General features: G+C 42.8%; 1 protein-coding gene across 2 annotated transcripts in view; it reads left to right on the top strand.

Moving 5' to 3' along the window:
* CDH17 (cadherin 17) overlaps window positions 1-1,619 on the top strand; it is an 82,528-nt gene extending 80,909 nt beyond the window's left edge. The window contains exons 19-20 of one of the 2 annotated variants that reach the window (XM_029923528.1): window positions 1,020-1,130; window positions 1,386-1,619. In XM_029923528.1, coding sequence (XP_029779388.1) covers window positions 1,020-1,120 — 101 coding nt within the window. In that variant the 3' untranslated portion in view covers window positions 1,121-1,130; window positions 1,386-1,619. Of the gene's footprint in view, window positions 1-1,019 lie in introns of both variants that reach the window. The other variant, XM_029923527.1, reaches the window with a different exon arrangement.
* The last annotated feature ends 11,210 nt before the right edge of the window (window positions 1,620-12,829 follow it).

Raw genomic sequence — 12,829 nt, 5'->3', positions numbered from 1 at the left:
TAATGCTATAATTTTGCCACAAGTTAGACTGGGTGAGTTTGGGAATATCTAAAGATAGAAGTAATAAGATCTTACAGGTTCATGTTCTTTTTTCAAAGTAAGTTTGGAATTAGTGCAAGATTATTTTTTTAATTTTTTTAATCTTTAATAAAATGAGCAGGGGAGGGGCAGAGAGAGAAGGAGACACAGAATCTGAAACAGGCTCTGCACTGACAGCTTGATGCAGGGCTTGAAACCTTAAATCATGAGATCATGACCTGATTATGATCAGACACTTAACTGAATGAGCCACCCACGCACCCTGGAATTAGTGCAAAATTCTTAATGGGTCTCTGAGCCTCCAGTCTTTTCTGCCATGATTCCTTCTGTAAATTTACTGCAGGTTAATTTCCTTAAAACAACTCCCTTTTCCATATTGGTCTCTGCTTTATAGTACACATTTAGTGCTAAAATGCAAAATGTAATTTTGTAGGCAGAAGAAAACCAGAGGAGAAACCAGAAAGGTTAGGGAGTCAGGCTGGAGCTATGATGGATGCATCAAAGAAAGTGTGATAACTAGTGTGGACACACCTAAGCTTTTGGTAGGTGAACAGGTCAGAGAACAGCTTTCTGGTTGTTCTGACTGCACTATTTCCTCTAAAGAAGAGGATGAAAGACTGGAATCAGCCTTCCCTGAGTATGTCCAAAGTTCAGGAACTCTGTCAGATGCTTACACACTTAGTTTTCAGAATACACTAGGTCCTGTATTCCTTGGTAAAAACCCAGCAATAGCCACCAGTGTAGATATGATTTGAGAGTTGATGCATACTTACTGAACAAGATAAATGATAAGCTTATGAATCTAAGAAAGAAGCCAATGCCTAGAATCCCTTATTCACCAGGACAACGAAACGTTGTTGAACCACAAAAAGAAATGAAGTTACACGAGTCACTTTTTCCTACCAGGGTACTACTTTATAAACAAATGTGATAGTACATTTTAAGATTCCATCTCTTTGACCCTGAGTTTTCTCTTTTAGGTATAATTTTAGCAGTTGTGTTTATCCGAATAAAGAAGAATGAAGGCAAAGATAATGTTGAAAGTGCTCAGGCATCCGAAGCCCAGCCTCTGAGAAACTGAATTTGAACAGGAATGTTTGAGTTTATGTATCAAGCACTATTTCAGTAACACAACCATTTAATCCCATAGTTTTACTTTTTAACCATGATGTGTTCTGTAATTTTTTACAGATATACTCTCTTGCCCTTTAATATTTTATTACTCTTTGATATTTCATGTGTTATAGGCATTAGAGACATTTTCCATTTTCCCATGACACTTTCCCCTTTGCAAAAGCCTTCGCTATTTATCCAAAACCAAAAATGTATGTGTTTTTTCCCTTTAGGGAAAGATGGACTGATGAACTATTCTGTTCGTTTTCTCCTTATCAAGATTTATCAGTCATCCACCACAGAACTTCCTGGATTCCATTCATACTTTCTCCAATTCTATCTTATGTCTCCTTCCTCATGTCTCATTTGGTATTATACTAATTTTAAGACATTTGTTGGAGAAAAGAACAAAGTGAGGTCCTGGGAAAAAATAAAACAGGAGCCCCGTTCCTTGGTGGGAAGAGACATTCTCTTGTGTTAGTAGCCTTCTTTTGCTCACTGGGGCTCATACTGCTCCTCGTTTGAGGTTCTTCCACTCGGGAATGACACAAGCCACACAGGCCCCTCTCATAGATCTTCATGCAGAAACCAACCACTGACTAGACTTACTTACTACCTACAAGGCTTACATGATGCACATGTTTTCTTTATGTGTATATTAATAAAGTTTTGGTTACTGTATATTTAACAGTAAAATAAAATAAGAATGCATGAAAGAAATAGTGACAAGAACCAAGGATAAATGTTGGCTCTGGTTTTGTTTCTTGACCTCTTTGGCTCTGCTTTCTGGTTCTTTGCATTTGTCGAGGGAAGCCCTGGATGGCCATGGTTATTTACTGTTGATCAGAACTGCCTTCCATGTAGAGTGGGTCCCTAAGGAGGAGTCTACAGGGAAGTAAAAATTCACTGCTTTCAGGACCATGGATTGGGTTCAAGGCAGATGTAGCTGGAATTTAAAATCTTTAAATAAGAGAAGCTTAGACATTCAGAAACATTTTTAGGTCTGGAGCTATTGTCTTGCTCATGCTTTGAGCCTTGAAAACATTCAACATTACAAAACAACATTACAAAATCTCATAATTTCCAAGAATCTTTTTGGAAAAGATCTTGTATCTGAAAAGGTGCTCTTATAATGGCAGTAAAGCAGGCCATGGAGTTCTCTTTTTCCTAAATAATCCTTTTTGTGGCCTTCTATTATATTTTTTATAGGCAAAAAAGTAAAACAAAAGAAAATATCCAAGCCCTAAGACCTGATTTTGCTTTCTTGTGCAATATCTTGTGCTTCAAATTCTTACCTGTTTTTGTTCATGAGGCTCATTGAAAGTCTTATAATGGGTAAAGTTCTCCCTTGTCTCATTGTACATTAAAAGACAAAACCAAAATCCAAGAGCACCAAAAGAAAATTTACTTTACAAATTATACCCCAACCCAAAGAATAGTCTTCCTCAACAACTTCTATAGGTATATTGTACATTTTGATTAAGAGTGACTATGATGTGACACTTAGGTCACATAAAATTCTATCATTTCTTTCCCTGCTTATTTTCAAGAAAGCCTATTATCACTATTGAAATACCAGAACAGTCCCAAGGCAAGTTTGCTGAATTGACTTCAGGGATCTAACCTGCCTCAATTCAGTGTTGTTCTCTCTGGACCAACTTGTACTACTAAAAATGGACTGATCACATAGAATCTTCTCATCTAAAATCATTGATTAGTATTCATACGTCTCTTGCTGTTATTTTTCCCCGCCCTGGGATGAGCCCTTTCTCTCAACCTTCTCTTCCTTCCATGACCAGATCCTACCCATTCTTAAGGTCTTAAAGATAGATTTAAATACTGGTCCCTTTAGGAAGCCTTCTCTGATTTCCTATAGGAGACCAGGCCATTACCTCATCTAAGTTTCCACACTGTGGTGAGAAAAATTGGCCAGGGTCCATTCCCTCTTCTGGTTAGGGTAGCTCTATTTCCACTGGGAAATGTTTCCTCCACCCCTCACCTAATCTATATAGTTTGGGTAGAACCAACCCCCTGTGTTTCCTCATCCTTCCAGTTTTAGAGATAGGTACTCTATCTCACTAAGACTCTAGAAGTCTAGTTGAGACTCTTAGAAAATAGCTCTCTTCAAGTGGAATTTGCTAAATGAGTAGGAAGTTAGTTTAGAGCATTCTGATCACCACTAAGGTGAGCTTGTGCCTGAACAAGGATTATAGAGAGTCAAGAGCTAGGAGGAGAGAATTCAAAAATATTGAGTACCAGGATCCAGCTTTCTTTGAAGGCAATCTTGCCCTGGACTTTTCTATCCTGTGAGCTAGTACATTCCTTTTTAACATAAGCCTCGATGTATTTCTGGCTCTTACAGGAAAAAGAGTGGTATTTGAATCCTGCTTCTGGCCCTTCTCATGTTCTACAGTTAGAGCCCATTTGATCTCTGCAGTTGGTCGGGGACTTCTCAGACTCCTTGTGATGCCTCTATGACAAATCTTGGCTCATCATAGCTCTGCCATAGTTTTTTGAAGAATGCATAAATGAAAGAGCTGAGTCATTTTGCTACTTATGCTATTGTCATTTACATGCCATTCATTTGACAGAGTTGGAACTAATTCATTCTTTGTGTTCCCTTACCCTATCCTCAAAGACATCTGAACTCCCACTTTACCGCCCTTCTTTCCCTGCATACAGACCCTGATGCTCCGTTCAAACATCCTCCAGTCTGGCTGCGGTGGTGCATGAGGCCTATGAATTAAAAAGCCCCTGAGAGTTTCTGACGGTTACAAATACCTGTGAGGTGAGGGTCTCGTGGTGGAGGCAGGAGGGACAGGTGGCAACTTCTGTGAGCAGCTCTGTAGAACGTCTCCGAGGCTCCTGGGGAGCAGTACATTCAGAGTGGAGATCTCTGAGTATTGGCCCATAGTCTAAACAATCCACAGGCAGGAAGCGGAGATTACCTCTGAAGTAACTAAGGCAAGAAGGAACCGATTCATTTCCAGCATTCGGTACGATGGTATATGCATCGTGGGAGCTTGTTAAACTTGGAACCTTAAAAGTTATCCAAAAAGATACAGTATCTTATAATTCAACTTAAAAAGAAGTTTATCCATTTTTTAAAATTTATTTTGAGAGAGAAAGACATCCCAAACAGGTTCCTGCACCATCAGCACAGAGTCTAATGTGGGGCTCAAATTCATGAACAATGAGATCGTGACCTGAGCCGAATCAAGATCCAGATGCTTATCTGAGCCACCCAGGCGCCCCCAGTTTAACTAGTTTTAAGTATACAATTAATTTGTATTAAGTAAATCCATATGGTTGTGCAACCGTCACAAACATCCATCTCTAGAACACTTTTTTAAAAATGTTTTTATTTATTTTTGAGAGATAGAGCAGCAGCAGGGGAAGGGCAGAGAGAGAAGGAGACACAGAATCCGAAGCAGGCTCCAGGCTCTGAGCTGTCAGCACAGAGCCCGATGTGAATGGTGAGATCATGACTTGGGCTGAAGTCAGATGCTCAGGTGACTGAGCCACCCAGACGCCCCTCGAACACTTTCATCTTTCATCTTCCCAAATGAAATTCTGCCCATTAAACAGCAATTCCCCATTCCCTTCCTCCCCCAAGACTCTGGGAACCACTATTCTAACTTTCTGTCTTCGAATTTGATTATTCTTTGTACCTCATATAAATGGAATCCTACCATGTTTGTCCATAATATCAATGTTTTAAAATAGTAACAGGAAAAAAATAGAATTCAAACCTAGAAGTTGTCTCATGAGGAGACTATCTTGAGACTAATGCTATTTTTGGTTTTGCCTGTATCTATATGTGTCACACATGTTCTATACACTTAAATATGCATTTTATACACATGTGAAGATATCCACACAATGGATCTGTTTGTTCCGCAGACACCACCCATGCTGGCATTGCTCCTAAATTTCTCTTCACTAAAGCCTGTCTCCTTCTGGCTGGGTCCCAGGAAGTGGGGTCAGGTGGTGGGTGACCAGCTATTTACTTCAGGGGTTCTCAGTGGCTGCATATTAAAATCACCTGGTGGAGTTTTTCAGAAATACTCATTTCAAGGCCTCACTTCCGAATGATTTAGCATCTCTGGGCAGAGGGCTGTAGCTTTAGCACTAAAAAAACTTTTCTCCAGCATGAATCTAGTGTGTATCTCCAACTGAGAACTCTTACTCCGGACAATCCCTGGAGGGCAGAGTTAGCACCCAGGTGGTGTGGAATGTGATCCCTTTTAGGGTCTGAATCAGCATGCTGCTTTAGAACCTTGGCTCCCCAGTCCTCTCAAATTTCTGGGCACCTGCCCAGACCCCTTCCAGGTGTAAACATGGACCCTGACCCAGAGCTCAGGGAAGGGTGGGTTGGCGTGGGGTGGGGGATGGCAGGAGAGCCATGCCTTGGCCCACAGAGATCCTTCAACTAAGAGCGGCCTGGTATGTCAGGGCTCAGGTCACTCTGCCACCACATGGGAGCCTGTGAACTCTGATCCAGAAGCTGAGAAGAAAAAAGCCTTTGTTGCTGCAGGAGAGCAGCTCTGATGGCCAGAGCCGGGTGATGAGCGTCAGTGCCTAACTTTTCCCCATTGATAAGTCTTGCAAAAATTACTCTAAAAATGTGTGTCTGTGTAAAGTGACCCTCCTGTGTCTGCGCTTGGAGAGTTGGCTATTTATTTATTAAATGTTTTTGTTTATTTTTGAGAGAGAGAGAGAGAGAGAGAGCACAAGCAGGGGAGGGGCAGAGAGAGAGAGACACACACACAGAATCTGAAGCAGGCTTCAGGCTCTGAGCTGTCAGCACAGAGCCCGATGCAGGGCTTGAACTCACAGAATTCACGGACCGTGAGATCATGACCTGAGCCGAAGTCGGATGCTTAACCGACTGAGTCACCCAGGTGCAAAGAGAGTTGGCTATGTAAAGAAATATTATCAACTGTGTAAAAAACAAAGGACATTTTTTAATAATACAGTTACCTTCCATTTTATTGGTTTTCCAGTTTTACATGCTAACATAATACAGGATCCATTTGGCATTTCAAAATGATTTCCTGAGTACGTGCTGTGTGTTAGTCATTTGTAAGCTACCTGAGCCTTTACAGCAGGGAGAGTGGGTAAGGGACTGTCCTGAAGCTCCGGTCTAGTAATGGCGGCGGCTGAAGTATATGCTATCCTTGAGGTCTCCATGAGTTGTCTCCAGTAGTCATTGGTCTCTCTGGACAGAAACCAAAGCCTCCTTTTCCATGTGGTCCTTTTCCTGAGAGACAGTGAGGCAGGAAGGGCAGGTGAGGAAGGGGCAGGCCAGAAACAAGTGCTCATCTGACTGAGAGAAAGCATTATTTTCATTTTTTCCATGGCAACCACTGGGCTGATGTGTAAGTCCAGGATTTGAAAGGCTACCGTTTAGAAGTGGAAGAGGGTGTGCACATGGGAGGTGGGAATAAAAATAGCCTGTGGGTTGACCTAGCATTTTTAGCTACTCTTGAATTAAGCACAGGATTGGGAAGAAACAGAATCTATTCTTGGTATCAGAGTATAAAACTGGGCCTCTTTGGCTCCTGGCCAAGGAAAGATCCCAATGACAAAATTTCTGGTAGCTCTGCTCCGACACAACCAAAGTGAGGCATGGCCTGGTTGGCAGAGGACACAGAGAACCAGGGAAATGTTCTGGAGGTTTCCAGGTCCACCATAGGGCAGGAGGGGGGAGACTGTGGATCAGGTTCCCTCACTTAGTTTTGCCTTGGGTCTCAGACAGCCTTTCTGGGGCCTCCAAGGAGGAAGGAATTTTCCTCAGTAAGCAAATGTGGCTTTGTGGCTTGCTGAAATCCTGACATAGTCGTGCCCAACTGCACGGGGATAAGACTTCTAGTGGCTTTGAGTTCTTCCTGGGCTGCTCCACATCTTCTTAGCTCTGCTGCGTCTCCTCTGGCAGCACCACGCTTGACAAAGCGGAAAACGCAGAAGCACTGCTTGGATCTAGGTGGGCCCTAGTGTGTCCTTCAGGAGGGGCCTTCTGAGAAACAGAGGCCAAGGTGGAATTAGACAAGGAAGAGACTGATGGAAGGAAAGTTCTGTGAGGGATTTAGGGAGGAACGGGAGAAGGCGAGGGAGCCCCAGACCACACGGAAGTGTGATAGGTGTTGAAGAAGAGAAGAAAGGAAAGAAGATGGATAGGAAAAACTTCAGGCCTCTCTGTGGTCCAGCTCTGAGAGTCTCGGTGGGGTAGACGTCACACCCCAAAGCAAAGATTGTCTGTCGGAGCCCATAGTGGACTGAAACCACCTGTCTTTGGAACCCCTACTGCCCGGGTGGCTGACTGGAGGTGTGATCCCGAGGGTGGCGGTGGAAGCAAGCAGTGGGGTGCAGGAGCCTCTCAAAGGGAGAGTGGAGCAGAGGCTCCCAGGCTGTCAAGGTTAGTTGGTTCTTTTGCTTTTACTTGTCACATATTTATGGAGTCCCCAGTCTGGCCAATTACCAAGCTAGCCCCCGAGAACACAAAGAACAGTAGCTAATCATTCTACAATGCTCACGTCTGCCAGGTACTATTCTAAATGCCTTGCCATATGGTAAGTCAGTGAGTCCTTACAACTACCGGCTGAGGGAGATACCATGGTTATGTCTGCTGTGCAGATCAGAAACTGGTAGAGAAAGGTTAAGTGTGTCACTCACGCAAGGTCACATACCAGAAAGGAGACCCCAGCAGTCTTTCTCTGAAGCTCGTCCCCAAAGCGATCATATTTATCTAATGTAAGATGCCATCTATTGCAAGATACATTATTATTTTATGTGATGCTAAGAGAAGAGAACTGTCAGTTAACTGCGCCATGCCATTGTTAGTAAGATGCGCCCTCAAGTTCAGAGATGTTAAGATGTGAAAAAATGTGACAGTTGTTACACAAAGTCCCTGCCTTTGTTCTCATGGACTCCACAGTCACACAGGGGAGACAGACCTTTGCCACGCACCGTGGTGAGTATCACATGTCACCAAAGCAAAGCACAGAGTCACTGCAGTGGCCTAAAGAGGAGTGAGGCAGTGCTTTGCCCCCTGTGGTGTCTAAGAAGCCATCACAGGAGGAGAGGCGTCCCGCTGCATCTCAGGGCTTCTCCAAATAGAAGATAGCAGGGTGGAATTGGGAAATTTGGGGCATTTTAAGGGCCATGGTTGGGAATGCTAATGCTAATAATAAAACAACAGTAGCTAATCATTTATTAAGTGCTTGTGATGTGCCAGGCTCTGTGGGAGGGGCCCTTCATGCATCACACCATTTAATCCTCACAGAAGCCCCAGGAGAAAGCACACTTAGTAGGCCCATTTTATAGGAAAGGAATCTGAGGCTCAGGAGGTGAACTGATTTACCCCACAGTGCACAGCTCAGAGGAGAATGAACCACGGTAAGAATTTCCAGAAGCCTGGCTCCCAAGTCTCAGACTTTCACTGCACTACTGGACCTCCTCTGGGAAACAAATTAGTTTGATAACACTGTATGGCATAATTGACATTTGCTAAGAGAGAAGAACTGAAAAGTTCTCACCTAACAAACAAGTAAATATAAATAAAGAAGTCGATCCATGAGGGGATGGATGTGCTAATGAACTTGACGGGGGAATCCCTGCACAGTGCATACTTACATCAAATCATCATGCTGTGCACTTTGACTGTCTTATCATTTTATTTGTGAATTACACCTCAGTGAGGCTGAAAGAGGAAGAAAGCCAATCAGTGATCAGATGTGCTCACCAAAGTCATTCTCATCCACTGAGCTCCCCGTTTCCTGGGAGAAGCATGGATGAGGGCTGGACCTGACCAAACACAAAGATTGAGGAGAGGCTGTGCCGAGACCTGACTCTGAAGTTGGTGAGAATGACGATGGGTGTGGGGTGCTGGAAAAGTTGGTGCAAGACTGGAGCCTCTCAATCATTTCAACTGTTTAGTAGTTGCTGAAAGTTGACCCTGAGCAAAGGTCTGTGCTGGGCACTAAGGGGATCACTGAAGGGAGGCATGGACTGGGCACCAAATGTTGAATGAATAGAAATGTAACATTAGGGTCCAGCTGCGGCCCAGCCCGCCTCCAGCCTCATCTCCTGCTTCTGCCCGCTTGCTCACTTTAGTCACACTGGCCACCTGTACTTCCTTGAGGAGATCAAAGTCCTTTCACCTCTGTTCCCTTACAGTGCCTCGGCCTGGAATATTCTCTAACCTCTGTCCCTTGGCTGGTCTTTGCTCTTGCTTTAGGTCTCAGTGTCAAGGTTGCCTCCTCCAAGATGTCCTGCCTGTTATTTTCTTTCATAGCACCTGCTAATTTCCTCCCTCACACTTTTAATAGTGTATAATTGTGTCCTTTATAAGTGTGCATCTTTAGGGGCAGAGACCTTGTTCACCGCTGTGCCCCAGCACTGAGCATGATGCCTGGCATATAGCAGGTGGCCCAGTTTTGGATGGTGAGGGTCTTAGATTAGAATCAGATTGAGGAACTGAGATTTATATCTAGGACACAGAAGAGAGTTAGCTGCTCAACTGCTCCAAGAATGGAGAGACTGAGGTGTGCACTGAACAGGAAGGGCAGAATTCAAAGACGTAGGGATGTGGCCAAGGAGGAAAAACCAGTGGGGGTGGTGGGGGGTGGGGTGGGGGGTAGGAGCAGAATCCAGTCTGTGGGAGGACAAAGAATCGTTTTCTCTTCCCTGTGGGCTTGAAGCACCTTCAGTTTCAGTATCATCTTAGCTTTCCTTAACCCCTGGGCTCTCCTTCTGCTTGTTGGAACATGGGCTAAGGCCCCAGTGGCCCGTTGTCCAGCTTCTCTCCCTGGAGTGCTTTGTGGACTCCCTTGGGAGACTGAAAACAACATCGGGACTGAAGGCTCATGGCTTCTCAGCCTAGGAATGGGGACATTTTGGGGAAAACCATTATGGATGCTATCCTCATTTTTACTCTGCATCATGGACCAAAGGACTCCCAATGTGCAGAGAAAGGACCTCAAATGCCCATATTTTAGAATTCTTTTGAGGATTTTGTTTTTTTCTCTCTTTAAAAATTTTTTTAAAATGTTTTATTTATTTTTGAGAGGGAGAGAGACAGTGTGAGCAGGGGAGGGTCAGAGAGAGAGGGAGACACAGAATCCAAAGACAACCTTCAGGCTCTGAACTAGCTGTCAGCACAGAACCTGATGTGGGGCTCGAACCCACAAACTGTGAGATCATGACCTGAGCTGAAGTCAGATGCTTAACCGACTCAGCCACCCAGGCGCCCCTGAGGATTTTAGAAGTAGAAATAGGTCTCACCAATTACAGTATCTTTGGTCAGCTATTATTGGTTGTTTTTTTTCCCCATACAAAGATAAAATAGAGTACATAATTTGACTCACTCACTGAATTATGTACTTGCAGAGTTTGAATTTCATTTATTTCCATACCATATATTTTGAAGGTCAAGACATGTTACCATTTTATGGATTAAAGACCTAATGCAAGGGGCCCCAGGGTGTCTCAGTTGTTGAGCATCTGAATCTTGGTTTCAGCTCAGATCATGACCTCACAGTTTGTGGGCTCCAGCCCCATGTGGGGCTCTGTGCTGACAGCATGAAGCCTGCTTGGGATTCTCTCTCTCCCTCTCTCTTTCAAAAATAAATAGGGGTGCCTGGGTGCCTCAGTCGGTTAAGCAAGCGTCTGGTTTCAGCTCAGGTCATGATCTCACAGATCGTGGGTTTGAGCCCCGTGTCAGGCTCTGTGCTGACAGCTAGCTCAGAGCCTGGAGCCTGCTTCGGATTCTGTATCTCCTTCTCTCTCTGACCCTGCCCTGCTTGCACTATCTCTCTCTGTCTCTCAAAAAAATAAATTAAAAAAAAAAAAGACCTAAATATGAGCCCTGAAACCACAAAAATCCTAGAGGAAAACACAGGCAGTAAGTAACCTCTTTGACATCAGCCATAACAACTTCTTTCTAGATATGTCTCCTGAGGCAAGGGAAACAAAAGCAAAAACAAACTATTGGAACTTCATCAGAATAGAAAAGCTTCTGCACAGTGAAGAAAACAACAAAGCTGAAAGGCAAACTACAGAATGGAAGAAGATATTTGCAAGTGACATATCTGATGAAGGGTTAGTATCCAAAATATATAAAGAATGTGTAAAACTCAACACCCCAAAGCCAAATAATCCAATTTAAAAAAGGGGAGAAGACACACATAAGTATTTTTCCAAGAAGACATACAGTTGGCCAACAGACACATGAAATGATGTTCCACAGAACTGATCATCAGGGAATTACATATCGAAACTACAATGAGATGTCACCTCACACCTGTCAGAATGACTAAAATCAACACAAGGAACAACAGGTGATGGGGAGGATGCAGAGAAAAGGGAGCCCTCTTGCACTGTTAGTGGGAATGCAAACTGGTGCAGCCATTCTGGAAAACTTATGGAGAGTCCTCAAAAAGTTAAAAATAGAACTACCCTACAATCTAGCAATTGCACTACTAGGTATTTACCTAAAGAATACAAAAGTACTAATTCAAAGGGATACGTCCACCCTGATGCTTAGAGCAGCATTATCTACAATAGCCAAACTCCGAAAACAGCTCAAGTGTCCATCAACTGATGAATGGATAAAGAAAATGTGGCATATATATGTATATAATATATATATATTATATATAATTTGATATTACTCAGGCATAAAAAAAGAGTGAAATTTTGCCATTAGTAATGATGCCGGTGGAGCTAGAGAGTATTATGCTAAGTGAAATAAATAAGTCTAAGAAAGACAAATACCATATGATTTTACTCATCTGTGGAATTTAAGAAACAAAACAAATGAGCAAAGGGGTAAAAAAGAGAGAGAGAGAAAGGCAAACCAAGAAACAGATTTTTAACTACATAGAACAAGCTGATGGTTACCAGAAGGGAGGTGGGTGAAGTAGGTGATTGGGGTTAAGGGGTGCATTTGTGATGAGCACAGGATGACATATGGAAGTGTTATGTTACCACACTGTACACCTGAAATTAATGTAACACTGTTACATAACTGGAATTAAAATTAAAACTTAGGGAAAAAGAGTGTATAGGTAGAATTAATAGAAGTTGGAAGGAACAATAGAAAAAGTAAGACGAAATAAGAATTATTATGATATTATGTGTGAAAATAAAAGGAAAAACAAAAAGTATAATTAAAAAAAGACTTGCTACCATGTTATACATGTTCTGCCTGATGTTCGACAGACATTTATTTATCTTACTTCTCTAGAAGGACGTCTCTCTATAGAGTATCACGTCTTGTTTTTATTATTTATTCATGTGTTTGCCTCCCTTGACCCCATCCCCATCAAGCACACACTCTGAGCTCCTTTAGGGGAAGAGATCATGTCTCATTATCATTGTAATTCTGCAGACAGCAAAGAATCCTCAATAAAACAACTTCTTGGTAAACGTTGATTTAAATCGAAGAGTTCCAAGACCTTCTAGAAGTTTGGTTCTCTGCTTTTTTTAGCAGAGCATGTTGCCTCAATTTATCTGAGGCCAAGGTTGTTGCCTGTTATTGATATAAACCAAAATTCATGTCCTCCTTATCAAAGACTATTAAAGAGCAGAAATCTCCTTTTAGCTTTAACTGATCTCTGCCTTAATTGGGGGGCCTCTCCTTGCTCAAGATTAGACATTATTGAACAAGAATACA

The sequence above is a fragment of the Suricata suricatta genome, chromosome 15 (genome assembly GCF_006229205.1).
Source record: "Suricata suricatta isolate VVHF042 chromosome 15, meerkat_22Aug2017_6uvM2_HiC, whole genome shotgun sequence".
Classification (NCBI taxonomy): Eukaryota; Metazoa; Chordata; class Mammalia; order Carnivora; family Herpestidae; genus Suricata; species Suricata suricatta.
This window is presented reverse-complemented; position numbering and strand designations above follow the sequence as displayed.